The sequence below is a fragment of the Antennarius striatus genome, chromosome 2 (genome assembly GCF_040054535.1).
Source record: "Antennarius striatus isolate MH-2024 chromosome 2, ASM4005453v1, whole genome shotgun sequence".
Lineage (NCBI taxonomy): Eukaryota > Metazoa > Chordata > Actinopteri > Lophiiformes > Antennariidae > Antennarius > Antennarius striatus.
Genome location: NC_090777.1, coordinates 2,775,359 through 2,800,258, shown reverse-complemented (window position 1 = coordinate 2,800,258; position 24,900 = coordinate 2,775,359). Strand labels below are relative to the sequence as shown.

General features: G+C 45.8%; 2 protein-coding genes and 1 non-coding gene across 10 annotated transcripts in view; all 3 read right to left on the bottom strand.

Moving 5' to 3' along the window:
• Positions 1-7,756, bottom strand: part of si:ch73-181d5.4 (death-inducer obliterator 1) — a 33,217-nt gene extending 25,461 nt beyond the window's left edge. The window contains exons 1-6 of one of the 3 annotated variants that reach the window (XM_068326595.1): positions 7,661-7,756; positions 5,929-6,000; positions 4,717-5,851; positions 4,364-4,637; positions 3,872-4,123; positions 3,613-3,784 (exon numbers count right to left, since the gene is read on the bottom strand). In XM_068326595.1, coding sequence (XP_068182696.1) covers positions 3,613-3,784; positions 3,872-4,123; positions 4,364-4,637; positions 4,717-5,851; positions 5,929-5,989 — 1,894 coding nt within the window. In that variant the 5' untranslated portion in view covers positions 5,990-6,000; positions 7,661-7,756. Of the gene's footprint in view, positions 1-2,791; positions 3,785-3,871; positions 4,124-4,363; positions 4,638-4,716; positions 5,852-5,928; positions 6,001-7,660 lie in introns of those variants that run through there. The other 2 variants (XM_068326604.1, XM_068326613.1) reach the window with 2 other exon arrangements.
• A 913-nt stretch (positions 7,757-8,669) lies between these two features.
• LOC137604580 (MYND-type zinc finger-containing chromatin reader ZMYND8-like) lies at positions 8,670-24,856 on the bottom strand. Of its 6 annotated transcripts, none has more exons than XM_068328425.1 (22): positions 24,838-24,856; positions 23,423-23,680; positions 23,127-23,304; positions 18,728-18,798; positions 18,053-18,216; positions 16,636-16,857; positions 15,731-15,844; positions 15,480-15,572; positions 15,275-15,362; positions 15,151-15,206; positions 14,980-15,057; positions 14,781-14,896; positions 14,213-14,688; positions 13,947-14,075; positions 13,661-13,822; positions 12,490-12,999; positions 10,986-11,453; positions 10,636-10,763; positions 10,451-10,531; positions 10,296-10,374; positions 9,927-10,166; positions 8,670-9,789 (listed from the first exon to the last, which is right to left on the bottom strand). In XM_068328425.1, exons 3-22 carry the CDS (start codon positions 23,138-23,140, stop codon positions 9,611-9,613), a joined length of 3,468 nt encoding a protein of 1,155 aa, XP_068184526.1. In that variant the 5' UTR covers positions 23,141-23,304; positions 23,423-23,680; positions 24,838-24,856; the 3' UTR covers positions 8,670-9,610. The 6 variants fall into 6 exon arrangements, with proteins under 6 accessions (XP_068184526.1, XP_068184533.1, XP_068184539.1 ...); XM_068328432.1 differs by having other exon boundaries at positions 23,453-23,680; XM_068328438.1 differs by having other exon boundaries at positions 23,127-23,363; positions 23,467-23,680.
• trnak-cuu (transfer RNA lysine (anticodon CUU)) lies at positions 24,447-24,519 on the bottom strand. The gene has a single exon. It is a non-coding gene; the product is annotated as a tRNA-Lys (tRNA).
• Positions 24,857-24,900: the final 44 nt, after the last annotated feature.

The window sequence follows — 24,900 nt, the reverse complement described above, 5'->3', positions numbered from 1 at the left end:
CAGGACTGAATTGGGGTCAGTGTCCGACAGACTGGGGCACTGATCAGTTATGGGATGCAAGGACAGACATGGTGGAATCTGTTTTAGGTCCCTACTTTGATTGATGTGCGACTTCTGCTTGACAAGTTGGGAACAAGTATAGAAGACAGGAAATTCAAAGGCCTGGAAATCCTGCCTCCACTTCAGCAGCTAGATCTCGACTATGACTGCAAATCTATCTGTCCTATCTGCCATTCTCTCTCTCTCTTCCTTGCCCTGTCTCTATCCTCATTGTATTTCTTTCTCACTCCAACGGTCAAGGCGGATGACCACCCTCTAGAGTCTGGGTCCTGCCCGGACTTTCTTCCTCAATGAGGGAGTTTTTCCCCGCCTCTGTCACTTATGTTCTGGAGTGTCCTGTTGGGTTTCTCTGTCTGTTAATACGCTTTGAAATGTCTGCTGATGTGACTAAGCCCTATATAAATGTTGATTGACTTCTACTGAGTGGTATCTTACAATATTTGTAAGTGTAAAGGTTTTTAGATTCTGCCAGCACCTAATATAGACAAAATCATTTATGTTATTCGAGTAAAAAACGTTTGAAAAACCTTATGCAAAGTAACCAGGGCCCTGTAAATAATGTGAAATACTATTTCAAATTTCAAATACCAAATCACATTAGTGTACTGACAGAAAGAAGTCAAAGGCAATTTGCACTGGAACTTTTAATGTTTGAGAAACTGGATTAATAATGAGATCATTAAAGCTTCTCTTTGTGACTTTTAGGTGATTTCACAAGCTGAAAAGTTCGCAGCTTCAGAAAGCTTTACGAATCTTTGAGAAACTTTCCATTTTCTTCTTTTTGAGCATAAAGCTCCTTTATGATTTATGATCAACGTTCCAAAATGTTTTTTATGTTACCGTGTAGTGAGTTGTATCCCGTTTCTTTAGGGGTTAAAGGGCTCGTAGGCATCTAGAGCTCCAGAAACCCCTTGTTTTCAGATGCAATTTAAGGGGTAGAAGACGGAAGTGAAAAATCCCACAAAGCTTTGCAGACAGAGGCAGCATAAATAAAAGATGACTACCTTCTAGTCAAAAAAATTGCTTAAATGTTAGAAATCTTGACGATACAAAAAAGTAAAATTTATGTAGGAACTTGTGATTAAAATAGATGCAAATTAATATGTAATATAACTGTGGAAACGTAAACTTCAGCAGTATTGCTCTAACGTGTTTTTACCCACGCTATTCCCATGTTGGATAACGTGTATTGTTTACAAGTTATTTTCACCAATTCTTTTGTTTTGTCATTTAAATGAGATCAGCTTTGTCTCTATTTGATCATAGAGTTGCAACAGGTTGGTGTAATTCTGTAATGCTTTCATTTTTTTAAAAAGAATCCTAACATGTAATCCGATTTTTTCAGAAGATCAACCTGTTGCCAAACTGACGATCATCTGAATCATAAAGTAGTTTATCTATTGATGAAGCGATGAGCGGTGCAACGTTCAACCACGACCCCTCTTAGATTTTGTTTTGAGGATGTCTGTGTAGGTTCTCAGTTCTCCAGGTCATGGTTCTCCAAAGCTGTTTAGATCAATCCACTAGACTTTAAGAAAGTTTCTTGAAGACATTTCACCTCTCATCCAACAGGCTTCTTCAGAACTTCTTCAGAACTGAAGAAGCCTCTTCGATGAGAGGCAAAATGTCTTCATGAAACTTTCTTAAAGTCTGTTTTGAGGAGTCCGTCAGGTGGGGGGAGTCAAAAATCAGGTGTCGACCTAAAAACCAGGATTGGGCTTGGACCATAGAGTACCAGCAGCTTGACTGAGATAAAATGAGCTGAGAAGTCAACTTGACAAGAGGAAAGCATGGAAACGATTTGTCGAAAACAAAATGCTGCTTGTTGCTTTTGCATCAGACGTGTGTGTGTGTGTGTGTGTGTGTGTGTGTGTGTGTGTGTGTGTGTGTGTGTGTGTGTGTGTGTGTGTGTGTGTGTGTGTGTGTGTGTGTGTGTGTGAGCAGGACAGTCATGTTGTGTTTACCCACTATGGACAGAATTAAATGTGACTCAATGTGACCACTGGGTGATTTAAACGTCACACGCTCTGGTACTGAACCTTGACTTTTATGCATGTGTGTTGAACCATTTGCTCCCTCCTCTTCCAGGTGGGATCAGTCTTGTCTCAGAATCTCAGAGACACGCAGCATTCGTATGTTCGACGCTGCAAAGCGACACTTTGAGGTTTTCTTCAGGCCAGAGGCACAACGAACAATTCAAACTCTGGGTGGAAACTCTTTAGAGTCCTGCAATCCGACGTGGGTCTTGGTGACACCAGCAGTGATCTCCTCCTCTGTACCAGCTGACCAGTTCGCAGTCATACAGAATTGGATAGAAGCTAATGTTGGGATGTCTGTGCAACCACTTGTCCAAGCGTACGACTGAGTGTTGATGGAATCTGCGATATGATTTGAGGTTTTCACCAGCAAGTGTGGGACTTTGTGGTAGAATGAAGTGCAGCAATCACTTCATGATGCCATGATCACACCGATTGTGACACCTATCAGCAGCTAAAATGGAAAACTGGATCCATTCAGTTACACTGAGGAGTTGTGAGATGCTTTTGAGGACTGCTGAGTGTTATAATTGTGTTGTTTGCTGTGTTGTTGTGTTGTTTTCTGTGCGTCCACTGGAGGATCAGTAGGTTGACATGCACACAACACAAACTGTACTTCCCCACCACAGTGTGTAGGACAGATCTTGTATAACACGCGACACGAAAGCGAGTACAAACCCTAGAGCACAAAGCTTTAGAGGATCTGAGTTTGGCTGTGAAATCATCCTTTCAGTTTCGGTTTTCAATTCCACCAAAATTCTCAAAATAACTCACTGGTGTTCTTGTTTAAAAAAATAAAACATCCCACGTCCAGCGAAGGTTTCTCCACCTGATTTTAAATTGATTTCTAGATTATGTCGATAAGTATGATTGATGTGATTGGGGAGAAGCAGCTGTGTGTTCATGTCGTTCAGGTCTGAGTCAAATGTAAGAATAAACTACAGGGTATGTTTGAAAACTGTAAATATATGAAATATATACGCTCATTTTCATCTTTACTTGAGCCACTGACTGTATTCCCAGAGTAAGAAACCCAAACACTGATGCTTGAAGGTTTCCTCTTCATCTACATCATCGTCTTCCTCCTTGTGTTTTGTTCAATCAGAACTCATTGGAGTTTGAAAGAGACCTTTGAAAGATTCAAGCGAAGCGGACACCGCAGTAGTGCTTCAATATGTTCACCCAACATGTTCACGTTACCCTGACAACCAGCACTTCATGAGAAGTTTGTGTGTATCACAATCAGTACAGTTATGAGACTGAAGATCACGAAAGAAATCAGTATATTTTGCGCATCTATAGATGATCAATAACTAGTAGTGAACATACTTACCCCCTGCTGGGCTCTGCTACCCGTCCGTGACCCCAGAGGTGTGTCTGAGCTTGTACGTGAGTGTGTTTTTGTGGTGCCACGGTTCAAAGAGCGATGACCATATGAGATCCCGTAACGGGTTTCTTTTGCGTCGGTGTGTTGACTGCTGTGTGAGCTGATTGTGCACGAGTAGTGAATACATACACGCTGTGTTAAACTGAGATGATGGTGGAGAAGCGGCCTCAGCTTCTGTGAGACTGGGGGGACACGCAGTCTCCTCCTGCCCTCCATCATCTTCCTCCTTCTTCTTCTTCTCTTCAGCTTCCAAAGCAGCTTTCATTGATAATCTCTTGGAGGTCCTAACCGACCTCTGACCCTGTGACGGAAACATCTGTCAGCAGCTGATGCTAACCAGATCAGGCTCCACGCGTTAACTCTTCGTCTCCGTGGTGACGGTACCAACCTGTGCTGTGGGCGACGCACTGCCAGCCTTTCTCTGTGACAGTCTCTTGGACTTGAGCACCTTGGGGACAGACAGAGTCTTCATGGTGAAGGCGGCGTGATGCAGAATGCAGTCGCTGCCGCAGTAAACGGAACCGGAAAGGGCTTTTTTGGAGCAGCTGGGTCCGATGCAAAGAGGAGAGGAGTCGTCCGTCTCCGTTTCAGCTTCGGGTTCAGGCTTTGCTGCCTCCTCGTCCACCAGCAGGACTGGCTGCTGAAACCAAATCAACAAATCCAGATTTACATCATGCAAAACAGGCAACAACTCACAATGCAAAGAGTTAAGTTGGAAAAGAGAGATACTTTATCAGTCCCGGAGGAAATTGCAATCTATATCTATCCATTGTATTTAAAAAAAAAGAGTAACGGAGTGGAGTAACGGACGAACACTAACAATTACAATACAACTGCCTTGAAGCGGGATGTAAATATTGATCTAAAACAGGAATCAAACCTTATCAGCCTGCTGGTTTTCTTGACATTCCTCTTGTTCACCAGAATTATTGAGGGTCAAACATTCTGGAATGCTGGGTTCACTTTCAGACTTAGGTTGACAATCAGGATCAGGATCAGGATTGGGATCGGGATCAGGATCGGGATGCTGCTGGATCTGTTCCTTGTCGGTGCAGGGGGGACAAACATATGGTTGCCCATCCGTCACCACCTCACTGATACCAACACAACTGCCATGGAGCCACTTCTGACAGCTGTCACAGCTGATCAGGAACCTGCACCAGTTGAACAAACATGTTAGAAGCACCTGACCGGTGTCTGGACTGATTATCGACACCAGGAGTGAATGCGTACCTTTCATTGCGTTCCTGCTGACAGACGCAACAGAGAGCGTTAGAATCAGGAAGCTTCGTTTCTGACAGTCTTGAACGCTCCCCAACTCCTTCATGGATCTCCTCCTGCAGCTCCAGCTCCTCTGGAGCGTCGTCCCACTGACCGGCAGCTGCATCGGGATTTTGGTCTACATCAGATTCTATGTAGATACAGTCAGCGATGGATCGCTGGGCAGGCGATCCTTCGGTTTCAGCTGCTCCTGGAGGAGAATTCACGTTTCCCTCTTGCAGGTTCTGCTCCAGCTGCTCTTCAACAGGACCGACCAGAATCACGTCGTCGTTGCTGTCTTCTTCATCCGGTGCGCCTGACTGAAGCTCCACCGCTTTGCCTTTCCTTTTACCTTTCCGTCTACCTCTTCCCCTCCCTCTCCCCTTTCCTTTGGCTCTTCCTCGTCCACCTTTCCCCCCTCCAGGTCTCATATTTCCCTTCCCTGCTTTAGATTCCAGCTGCTGTTTAATCTGTAGAAGAGTCATTTCATCACCGTCCCCATCCTGACTGGAAATCAACACCACGTCATCGGTTTCCCCTCCTGCCACGACCCCAGGAGACTCGGGTTGTAAAACCTCCGCGTCAGCAGTCAGTTCTGAATTATCGGGCGTTTCCGTCTCGTCCGGCGCCGGCGGAGGATTGACCTCAATGGTGTCGTTTGTTTCTAAAACGACCGGGACGGCGAGCACATCCGATGTTTCCAACGACAAACCCTCGCCCCCGCCGAGTAAGGAAAACGCCGTGTGGAACGCAGAGCCGAAATCCTGCCATAAACTGGGGTCGAAGCAGCTTCCTGATGGAGCGTCTGGGGGCTTACTGTCCTCTGAGGCGGGGGAGGACGGCGCAGACCACTCCAGGTCATCTAGAACGCTCCTGGTTGTTGGGGTAACTCTCTCCGAGTCGGTTTGTTGAGAGGCTGGGGTCACCTGGGTGGAGCGCCGGGTCCTGGTTTTGCGCACAAGTGGGGGACTGTGAGCCAGATCCCCGATTTCATCCAAGAATTCCCTCCTGGCGATGGTGGTCCGCCTGAAGCCCCACGACTTCCTGACCTGAGACAGAGACGGTCGACCGCAGGAGGGCGTTTCCTCTGATGGGTGGTGCTCCGACGCTATTAGAGAGAGAATTAACAGGAATAAAGAAAAGAACCACAATGTGAACAAAAGCAACAGTCTGAACTGAGAATACCTGGATTATCTGGATTATCAGTTATGTGGTCATTTCCCACTTGGTCCATATTGTCATCCATTGATAACAAGGCTGTCAAACACAGACGACATCATCGGTTAATATATGTTAACAAATTGGTAATTTCAATCAGCGATAAATGGAAAAACTAAACAGGAAATTGCAACAACCCCGGTTCTCAGGACAGGAAGTTGTCATTCCACTTGACTCTGAAATGTGTTTGTAGGGATTCAATGACACCGCAAACATTCTGAGACTGATCAGAACCAGTGTTTCCTTTAGTGTCATACAGATCAATCAAATGTACCAAATATCAGATATTAATTCAGTCAAAAACAATATGACTCCGTCTGTCTGGCGTCTCCCAGAGGAAACAACCCGGGACGATTGGAGCTGTGATTATGAACAGATTTGATGTCATCTTCTCCAACAAGATATTAAAAACATCTCGTTCACCTCGTGTTACCATGTGTTCATGAACAGTCGTGTGATTACAACAGGATGATCTGAGAACAATTTATAATTCATAAGTAATCAGTAATCAATGCTGTGACATCACAAAAGTCCTTTAAGTCAGGTTTACAGTTTTGATAGTTTAAAACTGACTTCAGGATGTTTGTTGATCATTGGTCCTACTGTGAGAATGTTTCCATGTTGCCATGGTGACAATGAGTTGAGGATGATTGACTGTAACAATAAATCTTGCACGTTGTGATGTTTGTACTTTAAAGTTATTTTTGCTATCCAGTGAAGCTGGTCGTGTTCCATAATTAGTTTGTGTCATCTTCTCCTTGAGGTCATGGATCCTCCACACGCTGAGCAGCTTCCTCCCATTGGACGACAGCTGGAGGCCACGCCCATCCATGAGGAGGAATGATTGAGGTGTGTTCACTGATGAAGAGGGGGCTGATGGGTATACAAGTATAACAGATCCTCCTGGAGTGGCCTGATGCATTGTGGGTAATCATGTTGTCTGTGGTTTGTCAGGTCTCTTCTTTACGACTGATCAGATTAATATAATCCTAAATCAGTACGGATGTAATCCGGGTTCCTACCTCTACATTTGCTAATAAAGCGGAACTTCCTGGAGTATTTTGTGGATTAACTGACCTGCAGCTCTATTCTCACACATTACTGATGAAATTAGATCAGATTAACATCAGGTTTCATTAATTTATGACAAAACTGACGAATCTGAGACGTGAACCCAGAACTTCACATCATTATCATCAAACATACAAATGTTTATGACTCTAATTATTCATGAAAACCTAAAAAGATGAACCCACCCGTGAGGATTTACCTGTTTTATAGTTTGTTAGTGAGCAGGAATTCATCTTCTGTTCACACCAACCTCTTAATTTGACTTTAATCTGAAGGATTTTAATCTCTCTGCTGGTTTTGGACGGAGGCCACCGGACAGGAATCCGGATTATTCCCCGGAGGCCGGTGTGGACACACACACTGTTAGCTAGACGGAACCGACACGACCCGTTTCTAGTCTGACTCCGGTTCCGGTTCTGGTGTGAACGAGTTAAACCCGATCCAGCAGGAGTCGGACAGCCACCAGTTCCCCCATTAAAGTGTTCTTAATCCGACTGGCCGACATGGTGGACCGCTAGCTGCTACACGACCCGAAACGATTAACGTGACGTAAACCGTTTCCGGTAAAACCGACACGGTACCGCGATCCGGTAAACCGGCAGCGCCGCGAAGAAACGTGGGTCCATACCTTGTGTAAAAAGACTAGATTAGTTTCCAGTTACTAAAGGATTCGATCGCTTCCCACCGAAAACACGGGCTTCCATTTTCTCTGCGTCGCTCGGACGAAATCTCGCGAGATTTGGGAGAAACCGGAAGTGGATTTGTTCCGAGTCGCTCCAGTTGTTTGTGATTAGATGTAACTAAATGTACGTAAAATAATGTAATACAAAATAAATAAATGTGTAATAATAATAATAATATATAAATATGTCATGTAAAATAAAAATAAATATAAAATAAATGTAACTACTACTTAATGTGAAATAACTCTATTACTTATTCAAGTTACAAACATTAGGTTAAAATGGGCTTCATTACTGCATTGTGGGAAATGTAGTTTTTGGGTCAAAAGCACACTTTTGACCTATTTATGAGCTTTTATGCTCTTGCGGGCCACATGAAATTATTTGGAAGGCCACATTTGGCCCCAGGGCCTTAAGTTTGACACACATGCCGTCGGCAGTCACACACCTGGTGACAACCCCACACCGTCTTTTGTGTGGAGGTGTTATACTCTGATCCAATATGAGGCAGAAACATGTTTTATAGCACCATTCCTGAGGAGGAATGTCCTCATCCCTGAAGGCCTCCACAGCTGACATACAACCTGTTTCTACGTTCTGCAGCCGCCGTCTTCCAATCACACCACAGATTCTAATCAGGCAGCATTTTGGTCAGCTTAGAATGATCCAGGATTTCCTCTAAAAACAAACATGGATGGATTTTAAGATCCACCTTTAGAGGCCTCCAATGACAGCTGTCCAAGACAGTTTGAATAATTTCTTGATGCTTGCTGGAATTGGTGCTAATCCTGCAGGTTGCCACGGCAACCATGACAACATCATCCTGCAAGGACTGCAGTAGTTTTGGTGTTTATACTTTAATATCTAATGTATTGAACAACTTCATCTTTTCTTGTTTCACTCTTTTCCTAATAAACTTCATATATGATAGGAATTGATTTGAGACGGAATGAGTCCAGATGTCATCAGGGCGTTTTTATTTTTTTCTTCACAAGTCCATTTAGGTGTATGTACACTATGTAAACACGTACGAGACACAAGCTCAAAACAGACATACAGGAAACATCCAGCCAAAATGCACCTTCAGATATCGTCTACCTAACCTTTAAACAGTCCGTACAGGATTTACATCCGCGCTTCAAAACACGTTTGATAGAGATTCTGCTTAGAGCCCACATTCTTGCAAACTACTTTCCCAATAATTTTGTTTAGACACATATAAATGTGATTCATTAAACATACTATAAAAACATATAACACTATAAATATTGTTCAGGTATTTTCTTACAAAACTTTGTACAGTTTAATTTTTTTTTCCCATTCTTCTTAATAAATCACAGATATTTCTTACGTATGTCTATACAATGTGGAACTACAATACAAAACAGATATGAGCCCAGAAACGCTCACATGAACAGAACTTGGTTGAGAACCTTTCAAAACTTGCATTTTTCAAAAGATGTCTCTGAAATGATTCGAAATAAAAGGTGAAACTTGCATAACTCAAAATACCTCTGATGGCAACATAAAGGAGCATCGACGGTTGATGGCTTTTTACAGTTTCTATCAAATAAACACCCATGAAGTACCGTAGAGCAGCTGGATCATACAATCTTGCTTGGACCTGGAACAAAGTGGTAACAGAGCTACAGGAAAACGACTATATGAACACAAACAGACTCACATTTATATCTCCAAACACTTTCCTGTGGTGAGTCCACCTCAACTCAGACAGGAAATACCCCAAAAAAAGCCGATTTGCGCATGGGAATGGAAAAAAATCCAAGTGATTTGTCACAGATGTGCTGGCCTTCGACCTTCAGTTTGACACGGCGATCCCGTGTGTGTGTGTGTGTGTGTGTGTGTGTGTGTGTGTGTGTGTGTGTAGTGTACGGTTAAGTCACGGTGACGCCAGCAGCAGCGTCTTTGCTCTTGTCCATGAATGTGGGAGAGTTGCTTTTGTCTGATATGGATCCCGACGCCGGGGGGAGAGTTTGTGTGGAAGGAGAGTGACCAGATTTGACTGACGGGTCAGAGTTGGTCTCCGTTTCAGTTTCCTGCTGCGAAGCCGTGGCTGAAAAACAAAAAAAATACTATTTTATTTAATATCTTGGAGCACAGTACGGGACACAAAAAATGCAAATCTGCACACATTATAGAGATTAAATGTACATATCAGACACACTAACATGACTCCAGTGCTCCTGTTACCTGACTGTGTGCAGGACTTCATGTGCTCAGGCCAGTGGGCTTGCTGGCAGGGGTAATCACAGTAACTGGTGTTCCAGCAGCAGTAGAAGATGGCCTCCTTCCTGCAGTTGGCGCACCACTGCTTCTTTTTGGTCTCGTCTATCGCCTGCTGCTTCTCCGTCTCGATCTGCTTCTTCACCTCCGCCACCAGCCGCTCTCTTTCCTGCTCCAGACTCTGACGCATCTCCGCCATCGTCAGTTCTGTAAACGCCACGAAATCAGACTCACTTAAAAAAGGCGTCTGAATTGAAATTGCAGTATTAAATGACCGCTGGAGCTCATCAGATCTCTTCAGGAGTGGAGCTTCATCCCTGGACGTAAGACGCTTACCCAGGTTGTGCTTCATCTCCGACAGCTCCTGTTGATGAAGCCACTGGAGCTTCTCAATCTCTATTCTTAACCGTCGAATCTGTGGCAAAAGTGGTCACAGATTAAAATCTACTGAGTACTTTAAATAAATCTAAGCCCAGAGTGACAGAATTTACCTCCGCCATCGTGTTTCCTGATGTGCTTTTAGAAAGGTCGTTGTAGATTTCAGTCATTGTCCCTTTAATGGTGTCCATGATCTACAGCAAAAAAAACATCATGAGCTCTCAAATGGAAACGTAGCATCAGTAGAACCCCCCCCCCAAATGAAGAACACGCAACAGAGGGGATGATCTTAACGTACTTTATTGGTGTACTTGGCGATATCTGCAGCCACGTCTGCTGAGACCGTGGGGATCTGCAGATCTCCCCCCGAGGAGTTGCTGGAGGTGACCTGAGCTGTGGAACCACTCTGGGGGTCTTTTTGTTGAACTGCAGTGAATGAAAATGAAAATTGTGCAGATTTTAACACACATTTTGTTCGTTAAGGCCGTGTGACTGCACTGGTGTGTGTGTGTGTGTGTGTGTGTGTGTGTGTGTGTGTGTGTGTGTGTGTGTGTGTGTGTGTGTGTGTGTGTGTGTGTGTGTGTGTGTGTGTGTGTGTGTGTGTGTGTGTGTGTGTGTGTGTGTGTGTGTGTGTGTGTGTGTGTGTACCCTTGACTGCCTGTCGAGTCTGGTATCGGGTACTGGAGGAGTTCTGCTGCTGCGCCCCCTGGGGGCTGCGTGTGGGCCCCTGGCTCGGGGCCCCCGCCTGCGCCCCCGGCGCCTCCCCCTGCTGCTGCTGCCTCTGGACCTTCTGCATGTGCCACTTCTGAGACGACGTCTGGAATTTGGTGGGATTCCAAACGACGGCTCGCTGCACGGCCTGAGCGGTCTCTTTGGGCAGTAGGGGGCGCTGTTTCTTCACAGCTGCCGGCACTGAGGAGGTGGTGGAGACGGACGAGGGGGCTGGGGACGGAGCGCTGGGGGGCCCAGCGGTGGAGCTGGCGGCACTGGACTGAGCAGACGCCGCAGTGGACACCAGGTTGAGCGCCGCGGTGATGGTGGGCTGCAGGGAGTCTTTGAGGGCGGGGGCGGCTTCCCGTGAAGGCGTGGCCGCTGCAGCAGATGAAGGCACTTTACCTGAGCAAAGACAAAGTACGGGTGCTTAGCTAGAGCACTTTAAGGGGTTAAATAAGAGATTTGTAGTCATTTTTTAAGAAACAATCACATTTAGACCAATTAAGTTCATGTTTTTTTGCATTTCCATGAATTTGTAGATGGAAAAGTTTCACTCATTCTCATCCAATTACCTTTCTTGTTAGGATTACAGACAAAATTTGCAAATATTTTTTAAAAAAACCTGCTTAAAAACAGTTTTTTTTAAAATAAAGTCCATGGGAGGAAACACAGCTTCTTATCATTGAATGGTTCTGGGGAGAGCAGCGGAAAAGTCGTTTTGATGTCATGTGAGACAGAATCGTTTGGCAGCGAGGGGAAAATATCCGTGGATGTAGAATCAGATGTAATTCATGCCTGGTTTTCTGTCAAAACTGGGACTGAAGAAATTATGGAATTAAATTAATATCTTGTTTTTGTTGGATTGATTTTTAGACTACAATTCTTTCAAGAGATGGATGTGTTGTCCTCAACCACACATGTCAAACTCAAGGCCCGGGGACCAAATGTGGCCCCCGAGAGCAGAAAAGGTCAGAGTGTCTAAAAATACACAGGTCAAAAGTGTGCTTTGACCAAAACTACATTTCCCACAATGCAGTAGTTCAGCCCATTTTAACTCTGACTAAACGTTGTGAACAAAGTTAATGTCCTAACTTGTGTCTGATGTTATTTTTCTTTATGGATTGATAGTTTGATCCTTGATTGATGGAGTTCTGTGGGTTTAATAACCTGACAAATGAAAAGGATTTATGTTAGAACAGAGAAACAAACAAACATGTTTTTTCTGTCTAACTGTAATGTTTGGAACTAGAATCAGTCAGAAATGTTCAGAGAAGAGAGGATCTGAGTTGGAGTTCTGTAAAAGTTAAAGGGCCACAGGATTAAAGGTCACATCCACCAGCTGATCCGCTTAAATGAAAAGGAATATGTTGTGAAAAATCCACGAGGCACAAGTTTTAACAGCGTTTTAACTCTTTATGTTCTGGTAACCAGTTCTCACCTTCCAGTTTGGCGACATGCGTCTCTTTGGGGGTCTTGGCGGCTGAAGCCACTCCTTCTCTTCTGGGCCTCTTGGGGTCACGACCCCCCTGTTCGTCTCCCAGGTCGATCACCAGCTCCCGTTCCGAGTCGGAGTCCTGCTCCCCCGCCGGGGCGGCAGCGGCTCGTCCCTCCTCCGGGCCTTTAGCTTTGTCAGCGGGGGGCTGAGGCTGGGGCGTCCTGGGCTTGTCCTGCAAGTCCCTCTCTGGGCCGTTGGCGCCCTGCTTGTCCTTCAGCGGGGGCTCGGGGGCGGCTTTCTCCCCCCGACCTGCGGAGCCGTCCTTCACCTCTCCTTCTGCGCTGGCTTTGGGTCTCTTCTTCTCTGCTTTGTCTTTGCCGTCCTGAGATGAGCTCTTTGGCTTGTGTTCCTCGTCGCTGAAGTCCTCGCTGTCGCTCGAGTCCGACTTCTCCGACTCGTCGGAGTCGCTGTGATCCACGCCTTTGTAAACATCTTCAGAAATCTCATCGATACCTGAGCGAGAAACAAACGTTCTGGATCAGACAGATTTATGTTTGTTCTGGTCCCGGAACAATTAACTGTTTTAATAACTGTTTCCCACGTGTATTATACCTCACACAAACAAATACACTTTATTAATACCGGCCTTCTTCCTCGTCTTTCTATCTTATCCGGTTCAAGAGTGTAGAAAAGTTGAAACTTGAAGGTCATCATTTCATCTTCATCCCCTGTGCTGCCTGAGTCATGTGTCATGTGATACCGTACATGCATTCTATTGGCTGACAGCATCCAGAAGTGTTCTACGTTCTGTGAGTCTCTGACTTCCGTGAGACACAAAAGTGCTTTAAAGAGTGTTTTAAAGGTAGTACAGACAGAAGGTGGTTTAATATCAGGATGGGGAGGGGTCATAAACGTTTAAATTACCATAAATAATAAGATAAATAGTTTGTCACTCTATCACAGAATTGGTTGTTCGCATGTGGTTCCTGGAACGCGTTAACCACAAGAGATCAATGTAGTTGTAACTGACTAGCGCCGGGTCTCTGGTGCTACCTGGTGAGGATAAAGCTAAGCTGTAAGCTAACGGCACACACCCATAGACTTTAATGTCTCCAGTTAGCATAGCATCAATGTTTTTGTGCCAGAATAAACCAGACGGCGGTTGTGCGTGTACCCAGCTGAGCCTTGCAGCTCTCGATAGTCTTGTCCAGACTCCTGATTGGTCTCTTTGGGTTGGTGGGCGCGGCCGATCCTCCTTGCTGCTGCTGATTCTGCTGCTGTTGTTGCTGAACGGTCTCGCTCAGCTCCTTCAGGTCCATCTCAGCCTTCACCCGGTCTAGAAGGAACCGTTGACGGTTGGATTTCAGATCAAATTCAACACGATCAGCACCATTAATGACGCACTTTCACGTGTCCGCGTGTGAAAACACTACTGGCAGGACGTTTGTGGTGTGACTGACCCAGGTTGAGGTTGAGGATGCCCCCGGTGCCTGCCGTTCTTTCCTGCTTGGGCATCAATCCAGGGTTAAAAGCTTTGGGGCTGCCTGCCACACCGCCTGCAGGACCCATCTTCCCTGAGACAGGAGATGCTGTAATTACAACAATTTAGAAAATAAATGTGAAATCCCTTTTTTCATTATAATTTATGTCATAAGCTTAAGATATCCCAAGTGTTCCACCACATCCACTAGCACGTTGCTAACTGGAGTTGTGTGTTTCTCCTGACCGGTACAATCCATGGATTCCTCTCCGGTGCTGTAATGAAACGGCGGATTCCTGCCAGCTTTCTCCACATCCTGCTCCCCGTCGGACCCGGTGTGAATGGAGGAGTTGGTGCTCATGGGAGATCGCGGCATGTCCGTCATGGAGACCCGTCGGCTCAGGCCGCTGGGCGTGGAGCTCTTGCTGAGGACCATCTTAGGAGACGTGGTGATGTCAAAATTAAAGCGCAGCTTATCGGGTTTCTCCGTCTTCACCGTCCCGGCGCCGGGGTTGGAGGGGTCCAGCAGCATCTGGAGCTGGTTGTTGGCCGTGTAAGGAGTCCGGAAGGGTGCATAGTTGAAGACCCCGAACTTCTTGCGAATGTTTTCCACGTAGACCTCCATCTCCTGCATGGCGCTGTTGAAAATGCTTTTTGTCTTCTTCACAGAGAACGGGATCTCTTTGGACATGAGGTAGCAGTTGTTGATGGGGACCCAGGCTCTACAGCCATAAAAATACGAATGACAGGTAGATTCATCTCAGGTAGGGGTCATCCACCTTCACTTTTGTGTGTGAGGCGTTTTCATTCCTACCTGTCGTGCTGTCCAAAGAAGCGAGCGTCTACCTGCCCGTCCTTCTCCCGAAGCGCTTTGGCCGGCCAGAAAGGAAAACCTTTTAGTTTAGCCCAGACCAGCGGGTGGGGCTGACTCTGTTAGGGACAAACCAAACACCATAAAGCTTTCAGACTTGAACATAATGTGTAAAAACCGCTGAACTTGGTGACAAACTTACACAAGGCTCACAAAACCAGTTGTCTTTTTTTTGGCATGAAGACAGGTAGCACTCCGGACACACCTCAATCTCATTCATCTAAAAGTACAAATCGATTAATACCAATACATTCAGTCTATAACAGTGGCATTTGTACAGAATCTGACAATAAAGTGAGAAAAACTTTTTCACCTCATGCTCACAAATCTTCACAATGACTTTTGCGGTTGCCGTCAGTTTGTGATTACCTGAGAATGACAGAACGAAGGTCACTGAGGTCTTCTTCTGTAAAGAAGCTGGATTCCTGATGTCTTACCTCCGTTGTAGATGATGCAGTTGTGTAAGATCCACTTCATATCAGCAAGAAAGGCTTCAGTGCAGCCATAGATTTTCTTTTTGATATTCTATCAAATGAAAAATACGGAAATTAACGATTTGGAATTCAAATTGTTTTACAGTTTGGTTTGATTACGATCTGTATGTTTATTTGCTTTTTATTTGCAGAAGAAAATTGCTGATACCTTTTCTAATGTACACAGGTCCATAGGGTGGAAAATATACTCTGCATAATCCGGGTGTTGTTCCAAAGACACGGGCTTTTGAAAAGGCTCCGTCTGTACAGGTTCGGAATATATGACAAGCAGAAGAAACAGGTTTGGATCCTTGAATTCATAGATAATACATTTGTTTTTGTCATTTATGCAATGAGGGTTAAATTAGGTTATAAAACGCACGGTGAACTGACACAGCAGTGGATCTTAACAAGTCTTACCCCGGGCTGTTTAATCTTTTGGAGTGCGAATTTGAGCAAGTAGGAGAGTTGGTCTATAGTCAGCATTGTCATTGCTTTGCTCTGGGTTTCAATGCATTCAGCCACTGTAATTTTCTGCAACCAAAGGTTTAATAATTAATGGTAAAATCGTATTATTATTCTCTATAACCATGAGAACACCAGCAAACACAAAGACATTTACAGACATTTGGGTGTCGTCTTATGTAAAGTTTACATTACCTGTTGTCTCTGGGTTTTATAAATATATATGTATATATATATATATATTATATGCACAAAAGTATTGAGACACATCAGTTCATACAGAGGAGGGGTTAAGGGAGTTCTACGCTCCAGCTCCAGCATGACTGTCCCACAAGATCCATAAGGAACCGGTTTGATGAGGCGGGTGGGAGGAACTCTGACCTCAACCCCCACAAACACCTCTGGAACGAAGTGGAAAGGTGAGTGGGAATTCAGTTTTCTCTCTAAACATCAGTGCCTGACCTCACAAAGGTTAGTTTTAGATGAACGGCCAAAAAATCCAACAGACACACACTAAAAAAATTAAAAAAATCGTAGAAACGCATCGCAGAAGAAGTCTATGTTAACGCCTGTTGGACTGGAATGAGATGTCATTAAAGATTAGGTGTAAGAGCCACGTGTCCAAATACTTTTGTACATATAGTATGTATAAAACTGTGCAGATGACAAATGTGCACATTAATTACATTTAATGAAACGTCTTTGTAACCAGTCAGATTTGTGGTGTGCACTGTTGGTCTGCAGGGGTGTCACACCATGTGTGTTTCTGGATCCACCACATACCGCCTGACACCCCTTCAGCCAACGAAAGACTCCCACAATCCTCGACGTCCACCCACACACACTTCTCAACGAGATACCTCACACTCGGGACAGAACCAGTCGCCCTCGGGCTCAGCTGGTAGTTTGAGGCACTTGGCGTGGTACACCCTGGGGCAGAGCTCACAGCAGAGCACCTGGCCCTCTCGGTGGCACAGCCAGCAGTAGAAATCATTCCTGCCATCCTGCGGTACAACATCAACAGGGTCTGTGGTGAGTGCTGGCTGCTTCATATAGTAAAAGGGACCATGTCTTAGCTCTGACTGAAATGCAGGCAAGAGAAACAAGGGGGGCAGGTTTCAAAAAACACGCAGGAACACAAAAAAAGGTGCAGTGCAACACAAACAAGGCAACAGTAAGTATGGGGTGAGCAGGGTAAGCAGCACAGTAAGGACAATAAATGACAGCAGTGGCTAACCAACACCGTAAAGTGGAAAAACACGGACGGGCCAATCGGGAGCCAGATAGGAGCGACCCAACAGGTTTTACGGCGTGAGCCTGAGGCCCTCAGCTGAGAGTCAACAACGCATGATAAAGATCTCTGCGTGAACGATACTTCGCATTTAGTTTTGTGGCTGATTTTCCACCCCTTAAATTATCCTTAACTTTACTTCAAGTCCATTTAATGTACAGTATTTTCCGCACTATAAGGCGCAACTAAAAGCCTTTAATTTTTTCCAAAACAGACCTTATATATGAAAAGGTTTTCATTGAAGGTGCACCTTATGGCACGGAAAATACTGTAACCCAATCAGTGCTTGGTATCAATTTCTCATGCATAACGTTAAATTTCAAATGAAAACTTATCAGCAAGACACATAGTGGGTTCACAAACGCCTGATAAATGGTAATAAAATGATCGTGTTTTAGTATCATGCACGTTCACGGAGGACTGAAGGGAATCACTGGGTCTGAGTCAGCAGTGACTCCTCACTGGACCCAAAGGATCATCAGTGATTCCTCAGGAGACAAACGTGCAAAACCTCTAAACAAGACGGTGAGTTGACCGTGCGCGTGTGGCAGCGCTTTACGACGTCTGTCCCACCACAGCACGTCCACCATCACACCAGGTATTTAACGCATGCACGTCCTTTAAGCTGACAGCGTTAATATCAGACCTCCGGCTTTTATCACCTTTCGTATCGTGTGTCTGAGGGTAGCCTCGAACGTACCTGCAGCACTGAAAATCAATGACTTACACAAGCTTCTAGCCTCTCAGCGCTTTCGTGAAACTTTTTACCCTCGTAATGAATTTCTTTGGAATGCGCTAGGAGGAAAACCAACCAGCTGGACGTGGCGTGGCTTTTGTTTTGAGCTACATTTTGGTCCTTTCTGCTGCTTTACTGTCTGCTGATGACCTTTAGTCCCAACAGGAATGCTGACATTCCTCCACAGTGGCGTGCTGCACATGCTGGGAGGACGTGCCAGATACGAAAACGAGCCCACCGGAGCCCCTACCTGGTCTTTGTTGTTACAGTTAACGGCCCCGGGTTTCTTCTTTTTCTTGAGCGGGCTGGGGGAGGTGTCTGAGGGCGAGTGTCCATTGGAGGAATGGGTGGGGCTGGAGATCTTTCTCTTCTGTGGGGCTGAGGGTCGCTCTGCTGACCCTGGTGGATCTGGGACTGAATAAGAAAGGAAATTACATGAGAAAAAGCTCCACGTCCAACATATTAGACAAATATCAGAAGATAAAAATGGGTTTTGTGGGTATAATTTAGCTACGCCAAGAATAAACACGGTTTAAAATCCTGTACAGTATTTTCCGCACTATAAGGCGAACTGGACTATAAGACGCATCTACAATAAATGACCTATTTTAAAACTTTCTCATATATATATATAATATCAGGCACAGAAAATGAAAGGCTTTTAGGTGTGGCTTATAGTGCGGAAAATACTGTAATCTTGGAGATCTCGCTGAGAAACCCGAGCAGCACCAACTGAAACGAATCCATCCAACGTTCAAATGTTGATAGTTGACATAAAATCTGAACAGGAAGGCAGCCCAACACAACATGTCGTCTGCGGTGGAGTGAGAGGCCGGTACAACGCTCCACGGCGCTCTTGAGCCTCACGCAGAAAAGCCTCGGCCTCCTCCGGGGCGGCCGGAGCCGCTCGGCCTCGGAGACTCACCTTTGGCTCGCACGGAGGCGTCCATCACGTCTACGGCATCGGGCTCCGTCTTCACCTCGTCTTCAGCCAGACTGAGCAGCAGACGCAGACGGCAAAGAGAGGAAACAGGCAGTCAGACGAGGCGTTCAGGAGCCACATTGACACAACAGTAAACAAGTGGAACACCAGCCACTCCACGCCGGGCGCCGGGTCCCTCAGGGTCTGTGGAGAGGGACTCGGCTGTTTCCATTTGTTATCGCCGCCGTTTGATTTCAGCGTCTCTGACGCCCATACCGGCGAGTCTGAATATGGTCTTTATGTGTCATGAGAAAATGGTAATCGCCATGGCAACGCTCCTCTCTGCTAAGCAGGAGCAGATATTCACGATTGGGTCATGTGGCTGACACACACACACACACACACACACACACACACACACACACACACACACACACACACACACACACACCGTCGTCCTGCAGGGGAGATGGGAGCTGCTGTCTGACGAGGCCCCGATCTCTGCTCTGCTCACTAATGTCTCACTAATGGTGATTAGTCACATGATGGGGGGGGGGGTGAAACAGGGAGTCTGTCCGTCCTGCCCGGGGGGAGCGAGTCTCCTGGCGACCGGCGGTGAATGTTTACGCCGCCTCTGGAGCCCCCCTTCTGTAACAACAGCTCCCTCTCGGGGGGGTGGGGGGGGTGAGCTCCGTCTAACACGCCTCCAACACGCAAATCTGTCACCAAACGTGTTGCTATCTGGGACGGGACCTCGAAAACATACAACAATGGAGCTGTTCTGGCGTCATCGTAACACCGGAACCACAAATATCTGCATAATCTGTGTCTGTTTTTATGAAAAAGTCAGACCACAGAATAAATCCTCACTTTTCTTGAAGAAATTGTAGAAGAACTGCGTCTCACGCTAAAAACAGAGACAGTTACTTCCAAAGAAGTCTGGTTTGCAGGTCTGTGGTCTTCCTCGCCTCTAATTTCCTCTTAGTAAAAGAAAAAGGATGAGAATAAAGCGACTCAAAAGTCTTTGAGTGTTTGGTTCCTCCTTTGTCGGCCCAACGGAGGGCCAGGTTCTGAGGATGTAGCCTTTATTCAGAAGAAACCCCCGGCGAGGACCCCTGACCGGTCACACACTTTGACCAGTTCGTAGCAACGGATGCAGCTCTGGTTTCCAGCAGGGACGAAGGCTTTCACCGGCCGCCACGCAAAGGTCAACCGCATTTATGGGATAAGCTTCTCCCTTTTCTTTTTTTCTCCTCCTTCTAAAGTGAAGGAATGCTCTTCAGGCGCCCTCCTCCGCTCCCACAGAGACATTCCTCACAGAGTCCACCGACCAGCCGTTCAGCGGCGGTAACATCCACCCCGATCTCTCCTCGTTTTACAACCGGGTCGACGTCGGCATCACGATTCAAATATTTAACAGTTGTTTTTCCGTCGAATACAAAACACAAAATAATCTTAATCTAGCCGCTGAAGTCATCTGAGATATTCTGGATTCACTCGTTTCTTTTCAGGCACTCAGACCCATAATTACTGCAACCTGATCCAACTGGAAGGGAAGGGAAATAAACGCGTTATAACCTCCATTCTCTGACAGAAAGGAAGAAGAGTTTCTGTGAGGCTTTCAGTCTGAGCCGACATGCACACACACACACACACACACACACACACACACACACACACACACACACACACACACACACACACACACACACACACCCCTCCAGGGCCTTCCTGTTCCGGACTGAGGGAACAAATGAGGCCCACATGAAAATGAGAAACCGTTGGCCGTGTCGCTCTGCAACGTGTAGCACCAGCCAGTAAGGAGCGAACATCCACCAAACCCACCCGGGCAGCCCGAAAGATGCTGCAAAACGACAACACACACACACACACACACACACACACACACACTCACACACACATTTAATAACAATGGCAAGGCTGCAACTACCAAAAAGAAAAATAAAAAAATAAAAAAATCAAGATGACCAGCAGTAAAAAAGGTGTGCTGATCCAAAGGGCGTTCTCAGATCAAAAGATCCATCACGCAAGGAGAGTTGGGAAAATAAAATCCGCATCAGATTGAGGGAGATATTCCAGACAGACGTGGTTTTTCAGGAAAACACTGACAGTATTTCCTCCCCTGCAAGTCGTACCTGATGGACAAAAACAGGGAAACCAGAGTGACTCAAAGCCTTCAGATTCCACTCCTGTGAGAGACGAGCAGGGTTTCTCTCGTCACAGAAAATGGAGGCCACAGCTTGCTCCCCTCCCCCCCTCCCCCACTTCTCTCCCCCATCCCCCACTCCCAGGCTCAGACTCGGGCGCTGACACATCCACGCAGGAGGAACCAGAAAGATCTGCGGAGATTACACACCAACAATTTAGGGGGTGTAAAAGTCAAGCAATACATCGTCTGAGATGGGATTATCTCACAGGTTTTTATTATGACTTCAGCCGTTCCTTAGAATAATCCAACCTCACCTTCAACAAATTAAATTCTGTGTTCTGATGCTGGGATCGGTGCAGCTTAAAGAAGTCGCACTGCTCACACATCCGAACAGACGGCCTTCTCTTATCAGAGAAGTGACTCCGCTCTTTTCTCTGGGATTGAGATTGAAAACACGTGGGATTGAGAGACAAACACACGACTCAGCCATCTAGCTAAAAAAAAAAAAAAAAAAAACCCTCCCCAGGGAGACGATTAGGTTCTCTGAAATGACAGCAACAAGAACAAAACCCAACATGCAAGTCAGAGGAAATGCATCCTGGGAGATTTAACCTGAAATTAACACAAACAAATGAAGATGAAGCATCTAATCTATAATCTATAAACAAACCATCTGAATAAAGACGCATGTTTTAGCGCGACACCTCCACACAACGCTCCACATCCCGTAATATCCTGTAAAAGAAAAGATTTGACCTGGATTTGATATCAGGCTTTAAAGGGTGCATCAAAAATGGCTGTGGAATTTTCCAGAAGGCCCTCGCTCTGCCTGCCGCCCTGCCTCTGATTGTCAATCTTTAACCTCCACCGCAGCTGCGATTGGCTGCAAGGCCATCGGGGTGGAATATGATTGGCTGCCTGCGCCGTGCCACATGGATCAGCTCCCCTCTGACAAAAGCGTTTCTACTGCAATGCAGAGATTTCTCCCTGTTAGACGGTTCGGGCCGATCCACAGGGTTTATGGGTAATGTCTGTGCTCGTATTCTGGATTATCGAGGCCTCAGCAGTCGATGTTAAACTACTGACATTTCCAACAGTCATACTGTAGATTATCACAGCTCCTAAATTCTCAGGGGGAAGGGTTTTACTCTTTTATAGAAAGAGAAAGACACAAAGACACCGTCACTATTTTCTGTTTGATTTAACGCGTTTCTCCACAACAGGAAGCTAAAATGCTAAAATCTTGAGACATAATCCGTCACTGGAAAACCGCAAACTGACCACAAACAGTAAGAAGTTCCCCGACACGCCTCATCTGTGAGTCACACATCAACTCATTTCTGTAAAAAACAAGTCAAAATCAAGAAGGGACAACATTGTTGGAGCATTTGTGTGTTCACACGTCTGGTGTTTCCTGATGGCGTGACGCTAAGATGGCCACAGACGAGGAAGCGGTTTCACAATCCAGCTGACGGGGTGTTCGCTTTTTTAGATTCAATCCACGGATTAAATCTAAAAACCGTAAGACAGGAAGAAGTGGGAGATCATCAGCTTTTAACTAAAGGTGGGGGCTCCTGCTCTGACCAATACGGGGGTCAGAACCCACAACCAGACCTATAAACGCCATTTAAACGTGAAGCCAGCGTTCATTCACGCCTTGTCCTCCTAACAAGCACATCTGTGCCCCCCCCCATGTCCATTCCCCGGCCTGGAATGACACAAGAAAACAGAACAGAGCCAATCGACTTACAAAGGGTACATAAGACCCCCCCCCAGGTCCTCCCCCACTGCCCATCCCCCATTCTCTCTCTGCCTGGGTGCCGTTTCTAATTCTAGCTCTCCTTTGCATTATGAAAAGGATTTGCCATGGTCCACCCTGCCTCCTGTACGGCAGCCTGGTTGTCTTGTGAGGGCTGGGGGTTGGGGGCACCCATGTGACCCTGAGACACAGAGAGAGAGCAAGGGTGAGAGTCGTTACCCAGCCCCCCACCCCCACCCCCACCCCCACCCTCGCCGCTGTGGAGCGCCGAGGCCTGGCGAGGCCTCCAATCCAGCTCCTCCTCCTCCTCCTCTTCCTCCTCCTGCTGCTGCTGCTGCTCTCCAAACTGATTTTTTTTTAAGGTGTGCACATTGATCATGAAGAAACCAACAGTCACCCCCCCCCACACCACCACCACCACCACGACGAGAAGGGTATCAGAGAGTGGAGATAAAAAGAAAGACAGAGCTTACCTCTGTGGATGCATGGCTGCCTGACACACTGTTATGTCAACACTTAGAAAACATGGAGGACACTCTCAGCCCTCGGCCGGGGGAAGGCTCCGCTCTTCAGGCAAGGCGATCAGGCCCCGGCGATGTGAACCCGATCCTGACTGGTCGCTCTCCTCACAGGCAGGATACAAGGCTGCGTCTGATTGGTCAAAATGTTTCCTGAGTAATTATCTTTGTTCAGTGCAGGCAGGGGCAGCACTGCGAGTGTTAGAGCCAGAGGAAAGAAAAAAGAAGCAGAGAGCAAGGCCTGAACGTACAGAACGACACGCTGGAGGAGAATGTTGGACCTTTTTCAGCTTACAGATGTAGATTCAAGCCGTAGTTGTCTCTAAAGAAGGCTGGAAACGTAGGATTGGCAGCATGTCGACTGGGAAGAGCAGGACACCATGGCTTCTCTGCACAAACCTCCATTTTTTTTTTAATATGTGGCGAGGGCCTTTGTTTAAACTCCTCCCTCCCTCGTTGCTGTTTCTGCAGAAACGGCTGTAGCTTCTCACCTATTTTGGCGAATCCGTCTGCAAACATACACAATGTAAAGGAAAGGGGGAGAAGCTAAGCCGTTTTAGGTCACACATGACTCCTGTCACCGTGTGTTAACCACAAACAGAAACATATGTACATATATATATATATATATACATGTGTATAAGCACATGTTACACAAATTGTAGTCAGAATAAAACAGCACACATTAAATATGCATCTCCCTATCGCCTCCTTCTTTCAGCAGCAAATATAAAGCACTGACTTAAAGTGGGCTTAACGTCTCTTTTCTGTACTCGCAAGGATCATTTATAAAAAGACATAGCAGCATCTAGCTCCAGTTTATGTCTTCCCATCCAATAATAGTCAGATATACACTTTGTACTAAAATAGAAAAGACATGATGCCACTATAAATACAACTCTGGGGACACTTACAATGTCATTATTTACCTGAGACAAATTTGACTGCCGAATAAATGATAGCAATGTTTTAACACAGTAATTCATAGTGATGCTGCACCGAGGTATAGTCAGCAATGTTTACTTCTGCAATTATATGTCAGAACACACAAAATACTTATTTTTTTAAATGCTCTAGTCATTGCAGTACAAACTGTATAACTGCCATCGAGTTTACAACGTTAGTTTATTTATTTCTACTACATGTAGTACAAATTACTTTAAAAGCTTTTGGATAAATACGTACAGGGAAATCTGTTAATCCGTTAATATTACGTAACTCTGTTACTATGTAGTACAACATAGCCGTAAAGTGTACATTAGAAAAAAACATTTGCGCCCAACGTGGGGCTCGAACCCACGACCCTGAGATTAAGAGTCTCATGCTCTACCGACTGAGCTAGCCGGGCTGCTACTGCTGGCTAACGTCTTTCCATTCATATAGGTGTGGGTGAGCAGCCCTAGCTGACGTGGTTTTGTCTCGTACTGACCTCTAGCGCCAGCCACATGGAGTTTTGTCTCTACCTACACGATATACATCGAATGGTGACGTTAAACATCACTGGAGACAAGCTAATGAGGAAAACGATTAAACTGTTCAGTGTAATGGAAGTAGCCATATTATGCTACACCAGTGGTTCTATGCTATAATCGTCCGACCACTTTCTTTTTTTGCTCAACATAGTTACTACGAATTAAAATATTAAGAAATCAATCAGATGACGTACCATCATGACGGGCATAAATCGACGACTGAGTGCGCAAAATCCGCTGTAGCACAGGTAGGCTAA

Coding starts and splice junctions, on each gene's coding strand:
- LOC137604580 (XM_068328417.1), bottom strand. Junction 15,363..15,479: donor ACCTGTGTACATTAGAAAAG/GTATCAGCAATT, acceptor TTCATTTGATAG/AATATCAAAAAGAAAATCTA. Junction 10,167..10,295: donor GGAGATGAAGCACAACCTGG/GTAAGCGTCTTA, acceptor TGGCGTTTACAG/AACTGACGATGGCGGAGATG.